At 36.9% G+C, this 15,900-nt stretch overlaps 1 protein-coding gene across 2 annotated transcripts; it reads right to left on the bottom strand.

Annotated features, from left to right (window-relative positions):
- Positions 1 to 7,012: 7,012 nt before the first annotated feature.
- On the bottom strand, positions 7,013 to 10,890 carry LOC147485519 (putative disease resistance protein At1g61300). 2 transcript variants are annotated; one of them, XR_015202060.1, is made up of 3 exons: positions 10,758 to 10,890; positions 7,394 to 10,518; positions 7,013 to 7,317 (listed from the first exon to the last, which is right to left on the bottom strand). XR_015202060.1 is itself a non-coding variant. In XM_086572547.1 (2 exons), the coding sequence occupies exon 2, from the start codon at positions 10,294 to 10,296 to the stop codon at positions 7,777 to 7,779; it is 2,520 nt and encodes an 839-aa protein (XP_086428673.1). In that variant the 5' UTR covers positions 10,297 to 10,518; positions 10,758 to 10,890; the 3' UTR covers positions 7,013 to 7,776. The 2 variants fall into 2 exon arrangements, 1 of the variants encoding a protein (XP_086428673.1); XM_086572547.1 differs by having other exon boundaries at positions 7,013 to 10,518.
- Between the last annotated feature and the right edge of the window lie 5,010 nt (positions 10,891 to 15,900).

Consider the following 15,900-nt stretch of genomic DNA (forward strand, 5'->3'; position numbering starts at 1 on the left):
TTAGGCTGTAGCTTTGATTGTTGATTGTTGAAGGGAGATTAGGTACTGGAGAGTGTGAGGGGAAGCTTTTACAGACATTAATGTCGTAGGTCGCGACTTTTTACAGTATAAGGAAATTATGATTTGTTGGTATAGGTATATGGGGGTTTTCTCAAGGAACCAAACCGCTAGGTTCATTGTTGAGATAGATGGCCGGTGGTGGCTGTTGTGGTGGTGGTGGCGCTGGTGAAGTGAGGAAGAAGAAGAAGATGACAGCGAAATTCATTTTTGTGATTGGGCTTGGGCCGAAATTTGTTATGTGGGCTTGAGTGTTTTCTATTTGAATTTCATTTTTAGATTTTTATGTTTAGACTTAAGTTTATACTATGGGCCTTTGACTTTGGGCTTTTGGGTTAGAGGAGTTTGGGGCTGGTTGATTTTGACCAGTTGACCCAATTTGACCTTTTAACTCGGATTATGATTCGGTCTATTAGGATAGGTCTAGGGCTATTAGCATGCTTGACTTTAGGCTAAGACCTTTCTATATACGTGTGTACGTGTATTAACTGCTATTTGATATTTCAGTTTTTATTATATGCAACGCTATGACACTTATATATCCATGAAATTAATAACGCATAAACCAAAAATACATGAATCAAGGTACTCCTTAGTTCTCTGAAATAATTTATGCAATAAGGTTCAAAAATGCGTAAACAAATTTACCGCACTCTTTTAGAACTCTCCACGCCTCAAGTTTTGGAATTGAGTTTTATGACTGTTGATGTCATATGTTAGGTGGGCATTTATTGAATGTGCCATAAATGGCCCGTTAGCGTTATCTATGGGTATTCATTGAATGTGCCATGAATGACCAGATTCTTTGGACTGCCCTAGAGAGGAACTAAGGTATTCGCCTTGCAGGTTAGTTGTATTCTTTGATTATGCGAGTGTTTAGGTTTACTTTTGAATACCTAATATAATATCTACATATGTTATATAGAAGTTCTAACTTTCTTTTGCAGGAGGGTAGGACTTAATAACATTTTGTGCAGGGACGCGGTCCTACCCTTATACAGCAGTGGATATCGGTAAATTTTAAGTCAATAATTTAGATATTAAAACGAGTTATTAGAATGAGTTAATATAATGGAAGTTTTGTTTGGGAAGAAACTATGCCGGTTGAAATGACGGAACTTGTCTTCCAAGCTGAGAATAATTAGGTTATGATAGATTGAAAGTGTTAGTTGGATAAGTAAAGATTGAAAATGTTTATATGTGATTTGTCACAGCCCGAATTTCTAAACAATTAAAAAAAATGAATAATTGAAATATAAATATCTCAACCATCACTTGGTTCAATTGTCTAAAAACCCAGGCTATGACGGGGGGATACAACACATGTCAAACCCTAAAACCCACATCACAACAGGATCAACTCAACAACAAAAATCTCCAAAATTCTCTTTATTACTTTATGAAAGTTTATTTCCCATCCAAAAATCATCACTATAACATTCTAAGAATAACAGGTCCTCAACATCATATTCTCATGTCATATAAAAATGTAACCCTACGTTATTACATCCGTCCCAATAAAAACGGACCTAATAAAAATAAACTCCCGGACCGCTCCGGGCAAGAATCCAAATCACACGCCCGCGGTTCCATCAGCGCTTCCACCTATGTTCCCAAGAACACACACCCACGCTAAGCAAAACAAAGCAAACATGGGTCACAAATTGAATTTGTTTGGTATGAGTAGACTAAACACATATAAACATTCAAAACTTTTCTTATCCCACTAACACTTTAACTCTATCATAACCTAATCATTCACAGCTTGGAAGATGTAGTTCCGTCATTTCAACCGCATCGCTTCTTCCCAAGCAAAACTTCCATTATATAACTCATTATAATAACTCGTTTTAATATCTAAATACCGAATTAAAACTTACCGATATTCACTCTTTGTTTAAGGGTAGGACCGTCCACTGACAAAATGTTATTAAGTCCTACCCTCCTGCAAAGAAAGTTAGAACTTGCATATAACATATGTAGATATCCTATGTATTCAAAAGTAACCCAAACACTCGCATAATCAAAGAATACAACTAACCCGCAAGGCGAATACCTTAGTTCCTCTCTAGGGCAGTCCAAACAATCTGGGCATTCATGGCACATTCAATGAATACCCGGGTCATTCATGACACATTCAATGAATACCCATATATAACGCTAACGGGCCATTTATGGCACATTCAATAAATGCCCACCTAACATATGACATCAACAGTCATAAAACTCAATATCCAAAATTTTAGACGTGGAGAGTTCTAAAAGAGTGAGGTAAATTGTTTTACGCATTATTGAAATTTATTGTATTTATTATTTCAGAGAACGACGAAATATCTTTATTCACGTATTTTAGGTTTACGCGTTATTAATTTCATGAATGTCTAAGTGTCAACGTTGTATATCATAAAATACTGCACAATCACATATTAGTTAATACACGTACACACGTATATATAGAAAGGTCTTAGCCTAAAGCCAAGCACGTTAATAGTCCTAGACTTATCCTATTAGACTGAATCATAATTTTAGGAAAAGTCAAATTTTGGTCAACCGGTCAAAGTCAACTCGGTCAAAGTCAAAGTCAACTCTTGTCAAAGTCGAGTCCACTCTGTCAACAGTCAAAGTCGAGTCCACAAACTCTTCTAACTCAAAAGCCCAAAGTCTAAAGCCCATAGGCTAACTTAAGCCCAAAACTAAAATCCAAAAGTAAAAGATAAAAGCCATCCCGATTTGGCCCCAGCCCAAATCGGAAGGCAATCGTTTCATCTCCTTCCTCACCAAAACTTCCACCAGGCCGACCACCACAACCCACCAACCCATCTCCATTTAAAATCCCACGGTTGGATTCATCACAAAACCCCAATCCAATCGATACCCTCAAATCTCAATTCCATTATAATTTGCGAAAATCGCGTTCTCGCCATTAATGGCTTCTCTTGAGCTTCAACAGCCCCAACCCCTATGAAATCAATTCTCATTTCACCAACACAGGTTCTATACTAAAACCACAAGTACAACCCATCAAAACACACAACAAAATTAAATAGTATCGATTCGGATCGCTACCCCATTAACGCCATTAACCAATCGTCCGACCGCTTCACGATTACTCCAACAAACCACCAACCTCTACCCATCACTTTCGATATCAACTGACCACCCCTTCAACCAACCAAAAGGGTTGGTTCTCACAACCAAAACAACCGGCAATATAAAACATGTGGAAAACTAAATCACTATAATCTAACAATTTTCGGCGGTATGTAATCATGTGATTAGAGTTAATACTTGAATTATTATAAACACACTTTGTTCAATCAAGTCGCAAACAAATTGATTGCGCATAATTTTTCTGTTGTTAAAATCAATCGCATAAACCTATAGCGGACAAGTTTTTCTCATGTTCAATCAACTGCGTAGACATATCGCGGAGACAAGTTTACAGAGCATGCATAGAACGGCGTAAACCGGCAGATGACGGAAGTTTATAAAAATTTAGAAAGACAATAGTAACGAAGAAAATCCATGAGTTAAACAAAAATATCTACTCACCTTTTTAAAATCGAACGACTGAAATCGAAACCCCGTCGCTCTCTTCCACGCTGAACCGATTATCTTCCTCGTTCAAAACTCCTGTTTTTCTCTCGGTAAAACTCTCACTTTTTAACAAAACTCTTTTGTTTTTCTCAAAAAAACTCTAATGTGAAAAACCCCCTATTTTCCAGTTTTTCAAACCTCTCCGAAAACCCGGGTTTTAAACCTATCTACTTACTTACGGGCTTTTATCCTATCTACTTACTTACGGGCTTTTTTTTCTAACAACTGGATATCCTATTTCTGTATTCTATTTACATTATTATTATTATTAGGAAAATAAACGAAATAAAATACGGGGTGTTATATGATTAGTCTACTCATACTAGCAAATTCCATTTTGCTGACCCATGTTTGCTTTGTTTTGGCAACGTGAGTGTGTTCTTGGGAACATAGGTGGAAGGCAGTGGAACTGCGGCGTGTGATTTGGATTCTTGCCTGGAGCAGTCCGTTAGTTCTTTTATTAAGTCTGATTCTTAGTGAAAGGATGTAATAACGTAGTTTATATTTTTAGCATGACATGAGAATAAGATGTTGAAGACCTTTTATTCTTAGAGTTTTATATTGATGATTTTTTTGAACGGAAGATAGTTTTTATAAAGTGATGGTTGAGAAAGTTTGGAGATATTTTGTTGTTAAGTTGATTATTTATGATGTGGGTTTTAGGTTTTGACATGTATTGTATCCACCCCGTCATAGCCTGAGTTTTTAGACAATTAAACCGAGTGATGTTTGAGATTTTTATATTTCAAATATTCACTTTGTAATTGTTTAGAAATTCGGGCTGTGACAATACATTTACCCATTTTTTTCGAATCGCCTTTTTTTTTCCGACCTCCTTGAGGGACACCTTTTCTTTTATTTGAGCTTGTTCTAGTTTCTTCCTCACAGTTCTCAATTGCATCCACCTCAGCCTCTATTTGTAACATCTTTGATTTCATAATCATACGCAAAGTTTTGGATTTCGCACCTTTAGCAGCAAGTCTTTGTGAAATATGTGAAAGCTCATTGTAACGAGCAGTGGATTCTGGATCAATGTCACATGGAATTGCTTCTCCATAGGAGTCATAGACAACCTCATCTGTTACATTCTTAGTCCATCTCTTCAAATAGTATTGAGATGGTAAACTTGAAAAATCTAAGTCATGAAAGAGTTTTAAAGCATGACAGCAAAGAACCCCATGAAACTTAAACTTTCTACAAGTACATTGCACTGACTTATTGGTTACATTAAAAGTAACTGTACGACTCCTTTTCCTTCCCATTTCTGCAACTACATAAGTATGAATGGTATCCTCTTCCTTCTCCAATGTCAAACGAAGATCAAGAGTTTTTTTGTACTCATCTTGAAAAAAATGAAACATAGTTCTTGTATAAACCTTTGATGCTTCAGATTCTACCAACCACTTGATTACAAGTTCGGTATGGTTTGTTGTGTCTTATTATCAACCTCCTTTCCTCTTTGACATCGACTGGCCATTGCTTTGTTGTATTGGTCCACAAACTCTCGAAGAATGGTACTACTTGTAAAATAATTATTCAAAAACCTATTAATGCTTTCCTCCTTTTTAAGTTGTAGTTATACCCGCACAAAAAAAATCACGGGCATGCACTTGTGCCCACTTGTGGTGCAATTTATACAATGCAATCAACCAGTCATTCCTTTCCAAACCATAATCCTTAAGCAACAGTTTCCAACTCTCTTCAAATTCTTCCCCTGTCTATGGATTGTATATATATGCAGTCCTTGAACTGTTGTGGAAAACATGGAAATTCACCAATTAGTTTCCCCAAATGCTTTGCTCCATTATTTAAGATATGCCACAAGCATAATCCATGGCGTGCTTCTGGAAATACTACATTGATGGCTTTTGCAATAGCTTGTGACTGACCAGAAAATATAGTCTTTGGTTGCTTTCCTCCCATAACTTCTAAAAACGTTCTAAACATCCAAATAACAGCATCACTTGTTTCACCTTCTAACAAGCCACACCCAAATATTACAGTTTGCCCATGGTTGTTAACGCCAACTATCGGTGCACAAACCAAATTATAGTTATTTGTTCGAAAAGTTGTATCAAAGCAAATCACGTCACCAAACAACCCATAATCTCGCCTGGACAATGCATCACAAAAGAAGACACAACGAAGCTCACATTCTTTGTTAGTCAAAAAAGAGTAAAAGAAATGTTTGTTTTCTTGTTTCTTTTGCTTGAAAAAATCAAGAAGACAAATTGCATCACCCTTTTTGTATCTCTTCACGCACCCTTTCGCAGAAATTGTTACAATCGATTTGATGAAGTTCAAGTTCTCGGCTCCCCGACTTAGAACAAAAGTAATAATAGATATCCGATGGTTTGAGTCCGAGAATCTCGCATTTTTTCATAATTCCAAACTTTGAGAATCTTTGACACCTCTGTGAGACCTAAGCAAATAGGAATTTGATGGCGGGACAAGGCCATGAGTGTGTTCCACTATGAGCTTGGACAACACATATTTTCCTTCTTTGTTAAGCGTGATCCGAATTTGGCCATACAACCTAATCGTCTCTCTTCTCTTTTTTGTAGGAGTCTTGACCTTTGTGTAATGCCAAGCACCTTCACAAGAACAACAAAGAGTCCAAGCACTATTTTAGTATGATCTCCACGATGTTTGTTTGTCCTTTTTATCTTAATGCTAAACCCAACCAATCTTGCATATTCATTATAGCGATCATACGCCTTCTTTCACACTTGTCAAAGAGCATTCCCAGTTTGGAATCAACTCCTCGTGGACAACTTCTTCTGAACCAACCTAATTATGTTCAAGAGCAAATTCTCTTTCATCCATCTAATACGAACATTAAATATAAATTGAAAAAACAAGAAATAACTTTCTTAAAATGAACCAGTGAGACATAAGTACGAAAAAAAAGAGGCTAGTTAGACATTTTGTCAACCAAATTTAGGGCTGTGGAATAACTCTACAAATCCAAATATTTCAACCCCGTAAATCAATGATTCAAAACAAATTTGAAACTGGAAAATATTACAAAGATAAGGGATACGAGGATTTGCTAAAAAATATTCTTGTTACTAAAGAGAGAGGTGGTCATTTGTTCTTTGCCTGCTCATCTTTTGGAGGAGTAGCTAGCAAGCTATAGAGAAAATGAAAGACAAAGACTATTTACTTCTTGTGAGTCGTGTTTTATTTTTACTTATTTAGTTTTATTTTATTTAGTTTTTGTTTTGTTATAAGAACAAAAGAAAAAATAGAAAAAAAAAATGAAAAAACGAGAAAACTGATGTGTTAAATTTGTTTAGTCCAGTTGGTGAAATAAGAGACGTGGTCCAATTAGGTGATGGTGTCCTATGGACAGAAATTTGATGTCTGTCCACAAATTCGTTCTCATTTCATTAAATAGAATAGAATCACAAACAACCCAATTACCATTTTGTTTTATTCAATTATTCACCTTAGCCAAACTTTTGAGCCACTCCAATCAGTACTACTAGAAGACCAGAAGCAGCCAAAATCTGGAAGGACATAGAGAAGATGAAATTTGAATGGGAAAGAAATTGGAGTTGGTAATATGAAGATTTTAGCCTCCATTATTTTTGCATCTGCTGCTTCATCGGAAACTTCATCTGCTGCTTCATCGGAATCTTAATCGGAATCTTTCTTTACCTATATAAAGTAATCTTGTAAAATTGAGGTGGATGAAGCATAAATAAAGAAAGAGGAACAAGGTTTAGCACTTCACCTCCAAAACCAAAAGGGTTTGCAATTCAGCCTTGATTCTTTGGTCGTCCCACTCCAGCTTATTGAACCACTCCTGGTCCGAAATACCAAATTCTTCAAGTTTGGGTACACTGTGAGTACCCAGGGGTAGTCTCTTCAAATTCGGGCATCCTCTCACTTTTAGAGATTCTGCGGAGAGCCAATCAACAACAAGTGAATCGCTTCCACTGAAACTTGACAGTTTTGGTAAATCGGAAAGAAAGAATTTCTTCAGAAGAGGGTGACTGGCCTTGTCTTTCTCTACATCTCCACTCTCCATATCACTGTCATCTGGAAACAGTATCTCCAAAGCGGAGCAGTATGCCACAACCATCCTTTCCAACTTGGAAAGATGTTGAAATACTCTCAATGGAAAAGGTGCTTCAACTCATTGCAAACTCCAATATCCAGATCTGTTAAATTATGGAAAATTGTAGTAGGTGGCAAGTAACTGAGTCGGGTGGAAGACGACCCCTGCTCCACCCCATCTCCCACATCCTCTCCCTCATATTGATTGACACTTCCCGGTACAAAATCACGACTTCCCGGTACAAAATCACGACAAGGTATAAGAGTGACTAACTTGCGGCAGCGGATTACTTTTAATTTCTTTAAATTATGGAATGACACTTCAATTTTATCAAGCTGTAGCATATTCTCAATCCCCTCGAATTTTAAATACAAGAAGATTGTTTTCGGTAACAACACTTTGATCAAATGTGAAATTGAAATTGAAATTGATGAGAGTGTAAGGAACAAATTTCTCCGGAATTCCGTCTTGTTCATCCGGTACCACATCTCTGGAATATCGTGTTCTCCCAATGAAATTTTAAATCTTGTCATCTTTTTCCATGGATTAGCATTTTCTGAAGAGAATTCCAGATTTTCTATATAACCAGAGAATTCTTCTAACCGAAACAACCTTGATATAACTTTCGGTGAGATGGTTGTATAAAGCCCCGGGATTCTTCTTCTTCTTAAAATGCTTCTTCTATAAAGCGGGATTGCTCTAAAAAAGTTCAACGACTTCAGACTAGTTAGGCTACCCATCTCTTCTGGAAAATTTTCAATTCCAGATTGATCAAGACAAAGTATTTCAAGGCGGTTAAGATTTACAACTGGGGATATATTCGTCAGCTCAGAACACTGATTCATGCGAAGCGTACGGAGGTTTGTAAGGCTTGAGAGTGATGCTGGAAGTGATCTAATAATGGTGTTACTTAGATCTAGAGTCAAAAGGTTTGTCATTTCTTGAAAAAAATTGGAAGGAATTTCATGTAAATCATTGAAGCTATTCAAAGATAAGGTTAAGAGGTTTGGAGCTTTAATCTGAGAGGGGAGATGATACCTGATTTCTGTATTCATCAATGACAATCGCTTGCATTTTTCCAACTCCATATCTGGCCACTCGTCCAAACTCATTTTAGCTTTAACAATGAATTCATTTCTTTCTTCACATTTTGCAATTGATACTGCCACATCGCGGACGACATCATGCATCATAGTGAATCCATCGCGCATTTTCAACAACAAACCTGCAGATGTAAGCTCCTCAACTGTGGCCTGCAATCTGTTCCTTGCTTCCTCGAAAGTGTCTACATCTCTAATCAGCTTTTCTCCCATCATGTAATCAAACAGCACATCAGTTGGGATCTCAAAGTCTTCTGGAAACATACAACAAAATAAGAAGCACATTTTGGTTGTCTCATCTTGCAGAAAATCATAGCTCAATCTTATGGAAGCATTGACAGGCTCCATCTTTTCAGAGATTGACTTTTTTAGTCGTGCTAGTGTATCGTCCCAAACAGTAATTTTGTCCTTGTTTCTCAAAGCCAAACCCAAGGTAACGATTGCCAAGGGCAAACCTTTACATTCCTTCACAATGTTTCCAGCAACCGTTTTGAAAAGATCGACATCGTCACCAGCTTTACTTCGAAATAGATTCCATGAGTCTACTTCCGATAAGACTTCAACTTCAATCTTTTTGTCCATTTCCATACTTTCACACACGCCTTGGATCCTTGTTGTGAAAATGACCTTGCAGCGATTTCCCGCATTTTTGTAAGGAATGCCTACTTCAACTAACTCCATGCGCTCCCATACATCATCTAAGCACAAAAGAGTTGTTTTTCTTTCTTGATTAAGTCTCTGCCGCAGTTGTGCTGCTCTTGTAGACCTGAGATTTCCTGTAAATTTCAGGTCCAATTTCTCTGCAATAGCATCTTGGATCTTTTCCAAGTCGGGCTTCTGAGACACGACAACCATCACAACCTCATCAAAGACTTTCTCCTTTTTCAGTTGGGCCATGACTGCTTTCATCAACATGGTCTTGCCAACTCCCGGCATCCCATATATCCCGACTAAGCTGTTTTTATCAGCTCTCAATGCCGCAATGACTTGAAATTCAGTCTTCGCCCTTGATGCAAAAGTTTTAAAATCACCATCAGGCTCGGGTTCATAGCTTTGAACAGGCCTAGGGTCGGACACATTATTTTCGCCAAACTTAGACCCCTCTCCCAAGTGTTTCTGGATATCAACATTTTTCTTTTCTGCTTTTCTACCAAGACTGAAACGAGAGCAAGTAACCCATCCTTTCCACCAGCTATTAATATCTCCTGCTTCACTTTTTAGCTGTGTTGCTTCTTCAAATAAACGATCTGCCTGTTCCAGCCATGTGTCCACAGTTTTCCTTATCAAATGGTTATTATTCCGGGCTGCATCGACCCAGGACCGAACATCTCTTATATTTGCTTCTAGTGCAGCAATATTGTCACCGAGGTTTCTGATATTTCTTCTGAAACGGAAAATATAATTAAGCTCACGTTCACCATGAGTAAAAACAGACTTGGTCGCTTCTCCAACAAAGGCAGTAACGGGATCACACATTTTGTAAATGGTGAAAATGATAATATAATTAAGCTCAGTGTTGTTGGAATGATCGGAATTATTATGGTGTATTGGACGGTTGAAATTTGGATGGATTTAAGGATTGAAGGCTGTGATGAACTGGATTTTCTTGTAGTATTGAGAGAAGAGTAGCCACTTGTATTTTGTCATTTATGAAGAGTCTCCGCAGACTCCGCCACATGAAGATCCTGCATCTCATACCTACAATAATTGATCAAACAACATTAAAATATTTTCGAGCACCAACTAGAGTGTTGGTTGTTTTCATATCAAAATTGATAATTTATTTTTTTCTTACCATTTTTTTGTCATTTATGAAGAGTCTTCGCCCCATGAAGATCCTGCCATCTCATACCTACAATAATTGATCAAACAACATTAAAATATTTTCGAGCACCAACTAGAGTGTTGGTTGTTTTCATATCAAAATCGATTCTTACCATAATTTTTCTCATTTCCTTTAAACAAATACCCTATAAGACCCGTCACCAGGTTTGCCATCATGAACAAAGCTAGCAATCAGATCATACTTTGGCTGCAATTTCTCATTATCCTTAGCAGTTGGAAGTGACTATGGGCAGGATATGGTCCATATAGTGAGCTAAAGAAACCTGTCTTTAATCTACTATAATGAACTCTTTTAAGGTAAAAGTCAGGACATCTGAAAGTCATGTACCTTGAGTGATGGTACATGTTGTTTCATTGTATTAAGGAATAAGGTGTATTAGCGTGATCACATTAGAGTTGTTATATTAGTATTAGGGAACATTAATGTGGTCATAGTAATATTCCCTAATGCCTTCTAATGCCTTCACCAGATTGTTTCTTTTCTTAATTAAGAAACAATGCTTTGAACATTTCAGAGTACTAGCAGTACCATGTCATCTAGCTTCTGGCCCTGTTTTAAAACTTGCGGCAGGAGCAAATCACAAAATCATTGTTAGAGTTTCTATGTAACTATCAATTTGGCTCTTAGAGTTTCTATACTTTCCACTTCATGCTTGACAGGTACTGTTGTTCCAATGCTTGAAGCTGTAATGGCTGTCCTTCCAATAGAGAAGCTCGCTGTTCATTTCCATGACACTTAATTATGGGCAATCTCTTTCTAATATTTTGGCGTCACTCCAAGTATGTCACGTTTATACTTGACTTTTTATGAGCATAACAATCCAGAGAAGAACTGCTCATGTCCATATCAATTTGGTTGAAGATTGTGTTCGGATTTGGGAAATGAGAAGTAGGACAGCATGTAAGCGATCAAATAGAATAAATAATTTTCTTCAGGGATATTGTTACTTGATAGTATCTCTGTAATAGGGGTTTAACTTCTCACTCAGCGGTTACAACTTACAAAGAAACCTTATAAGGTTCAAATAAAAGTTTCTCCTCCGGAAGCTCGCATGCTATATCTTCCAATTTGCATCCTATTGACTAAAGGACGAGGGTTTACTAAATTTCACAGAAATATAACGAAAGATTTGTGTAAAATATGGATGAGAAGAGAGAAAACAGGAATGAGGCTGCTGGGGGCTGTTGGAGTTATCCCTCACATGAGGAGAGAAAACAGAGCTGGAGAGAAACGGGCGAATTCGGCGTTGGAAATGTCGAGGCCAGCGCTTTCGGATGTTAGCGACTTCAAGGCCAGAGTTCCAATGAACTAGGGCGACCAGGCCATAGAGGGGCGACCAGCCAAGGCGATCTCCAAGATATTGGAAGGCCACATAAAGAGAGGGCCTTCAGCTCAAGTCTAATTTTCGTGGGGCTTTGCTACAAGATTCATGAAATTTGGTTTTGGAGATAAAACCAAAAAATCAAGGTTTTGGAAAACCTAACCAAAACAAGTCGGGAAGGATTGGAATCCGGACCAAAACAAAGAGAGAAAACCCAATCTTGAAAGCTATCAAGATTGAGAGATAACTTTTACGGAGATACAACCCCAGAAAAGAGATAAGAGTGATCTAAGAAGGTGAGAGACCGAAAGGAGATTGTAATCTTCCTTCCCACTTTAATAAAGAACTTTTGTGGAAGTAGGCATCATTGGTAAACCACGGTAAATCTTTGTTTTGTGGTTTTGCTTTTACCGCTTTACATTATTATCCGTTTGTTAATAAATGTTTTTAATGAGTTGGGCATTTAGTATAGGTAGTTTGTGATATTTGAGATTTATCCTGGGTTGAAGTGTGTTCATACAAGTTATCTGTGTAGTGGGGGAACCGATTGGTATTGGTAGAAACCCCAACAGGGGCAACCCGGCCCCACTCTCTAACTTCAAACAACTCACCCGCTTCTACTTTTTTATGATACTCAAATAAGTGCCCAAAACTGACTTGTTAGTTACTCTAATTTTAAGAGTTGAGCAGCATGTTTCCGACAGTACCAGGGCAAGACTCAAAAATAACATAAAGAAACTCCTTGTTAGTTATAGCTCACAATCACATCTAGGTTGTTGATTATGTGGATCACTCCTTTTGCATGTCCTTCAAAGATAACATAAAGAAACTGTTGTTGTCTAGTCACCTTCACCACAAACTCAGCAGTGATTAGGTTGGCTTCCTCTTTTGTGTTGACATCATCTCTCCTGGCAGTAGCACATACATATTCTCCATTCGGGTCTCTAAAACTCCCTAAAAACACATTATGCATGTTTTAATAGAATAGGAATGAAGTTTTATTAAAAATAAATAAATAATAAATAAATAAATTGGGCCCAACTCGGTTTAGGCTTCCAAACCAACACTCCAAGTCATAGTCACAAATTCGGAATTAGGCAAAAATGAAATCGTTCAATCGTACAAATTCGTTAAAAAAATCGGAAATGTCATAAATAATTAAAACATAAAATAGTATGCAATATGTGATTATGCGTCATGTCAGGGTTACTTCGAGTATATATCAAATTCAAAATTTGCAAATATATATATGTAAAATTAATTTAGAAAATAAAATATTAAAATAAATAACTAGAAAGCTATTTATCACACACACGTATATATATATTAAAAAAAAACGGAAAAAATCGCTAAACATTGAGAGTTAGGAGATTTTTACCGTTTTGATTGTTTATCCGTTTTGAAATTCGGTAATCTATCAATTCGGAGACTTTTTACGTTTTTTTTGAAAAAATAATCTGAGATTTCTGTGACTATGAGTCCAAATTGTGCCTTGGGTAGCAATCATAACCTAAGTAGGCAACCACGTACCTTGGGGCATGAGCTTAGTCACGAGTTCATTGAGTGGGAGCGCAAAAGCGCCTAACTTGTGAAGCTCCCATTTTGAGAGCGCCCATGGAGCACCTTAATTATTTCTACTAACTAGCCATTTGGCCCGGCCTATGGCCGGACTTGCTACATAGATAGCTAATGACTCAAAAGCCTAAAGTTCACTTAAATAAATAATATATATATATATTGATAGCTAATGATTCATTGCACACTTTGTTTGAAGAGTTTATGTTTTTATATTTTTTTTTAAGAGATTGCAAGCTATCAAGCCATGATCTAGTACGTGTAATGCATACATTTTTTCTGGCTGATGCATCAGCAGTAGCAAAAGACAAATCGATGTCAATTTCAAATCTAGATAAATATCATGATATAGGTGACAATAAATGTTTGTTTGTACACTATATTGCACAATTTGCAATATTGAAGTATCGAGACAAATAATAGTTATCACAAAAAAAATGTAATTTCTTTAGATTTTCAAGTCAATCTGATCATTCAGGTTACCTGTTTTGGAGATTGACATTTGCTTCGTCAATTTCTTGTACTTATGACTACTTCAGAAACCTGTTATACATGATAGCTGAATTCTATAGTCTTTCAAGTAGATACAACTTTAAGAGCTTGTCTTTGAGGCAGCTTATTTTCGAGACCGGGTTGGGCTAAGATAAGTCACATTTGCACCACACAAATATTTGCCATCCTAATGTAATTGTAATTGTGATATTATTCTCTAGTCACTTGGAAGGGTATGTTGTTATGAATACCGCCTCATTTATCTATAGTCGTGTTAGAAAATTAGAGTCGTCAAGCCGTTTGAGTTTTTAGCCTCTGAATGCAATGTGTTTCTCATTTATCTATGGGCGTGTCTGGAATTTAGAGTTAAGGACCAGTTTGGTTTTTTTAGCTTTTGAATGCTGAAATTTGAATGTGCCCTCTCCTACCTCCGAAAAGCCTTTGAATGCAAAGCTCAAATGTTGTAAACATGTTTGTTTTGTTTATGAAAAAAAATGGTCGGGCAGATGGTGATTATTTGAAGTGTAAATTTTCACAAGTTGTGAACTTGTGATGCGTTTGGCATATTTCCAATGTTTCTAAAATCTTTATATCAACAGCCTATTGTATATCAATCATCTTTATGGGTTTTGAGTGCGGTTAATTTAGGAAAATGTATAACATTTTTGCATCCTCAAAACATGTACATCGTCAGGTCTCATTAAACTAAAGCATATTGACTTAACAATACAGGAAGCTTCAATAATTCTCAATCAATATGAGGAGGCCTACTGCCTGCAATGCAAGTCGACTTGCAACCCTTTGTCATCAATATAATAACGAATCCACTTCTTCTGCCACATAATTTTTCAGAACGAAGACCATTAGTTTCCGAGTAATGAACTCTAATCCTCACTTAAATGCATGTTACGTAATACTTATGTCATTACATATCTGCTTTTATCTGAACTCTGAAGTGAAACTCATTAAGCTATTGAGAATAACATATCTAACAGTCTCTGGTGCTTGCATCACCTTGTTGTGGCATATAATTAAGTCTTAATCCATAGTTGAACTTAAGTACGTTACCAAACAACCTTTATCATGAGCTGTTCCGTCTAGAAACACGCATGAGTACATGCAGTCAAAATTCCTAAATGGAAAAGAAAGTACTATCTACTATCTTATAGAATACCCTAATCGCTGCTAATCAACCCACTTAAGGGCTACGGTAGTGCATCAGTAAACAAATCAAGGTTGCTCATATGAAATATAAAAACCGAAACATGTATCAACTTCAGTGACTTCATAGCACTAATATCCGATCAAATTCAATGAAAAAGACCATCTTATGGTACATCTCTACCATGGGATGTGCTGCAAAGGTGTGAGTGTGACAGGCAGGCAAAAAAATGGGTAAAACTACAGGTTTTCTTATTACAACTATATTGAGCATATCCCCATTAATACATGAAAAAAATCTAGAAGACAAACCAAAACTGTACGTGTAGGTAGGAAGTTGAAGACATCAATGGAATTCAATGTGATATTGATTGCATTTGCATGTATGTGATGAAAGATTGAAATCAAGGAGAGACCCTTTCTTAATGATGACAACTCCGAATCTTGTTCATCGTTCTCCATCGGTTTCTGCTTGTTGAAGATGTTGTTTGTTGGAGCCCAAGCAGCGCCGTAACTTGGAACCCCATATTTCTGGCTACAGGCTGAATCTTCCCCATTCTTTTTCTTTGCCATACTCTGATCCCTTTCAAACTGATATCCTCCACTTTTTTATGCTTCTGAACAGGCAAGTTACAAATCAGAATTGATCCCGTTGAAAATAAATAGTTACCTAAGAATTGATATA

The sequence above is a fragment of the Coptis chinensis genome, chromosome 7 (genome assembly GCF_015680905.1).
Source record: "Coptis chinensis isolate HL-2020 chromosome 7, ASM1568090v1, whole genome shotgun sequence".
Classification (NCBI taxonomy): Eukaryota; Viridiplantae; Streptophyta; class Magnoliopsida; order Ranunculales; family Ranunculaceae; genus Coptis; species Coptis chinensis.

Bases quoted from the DNA above. Each gene is read 5' to 3' on its own strand.
- LOC147485519 (XM_086572547.1), bottom strand. From the start codon at position 10,296: ATGTGTGATCCCGTTACTGCCTTTGTTGGAGAAGCGACCAAGTCTGTT.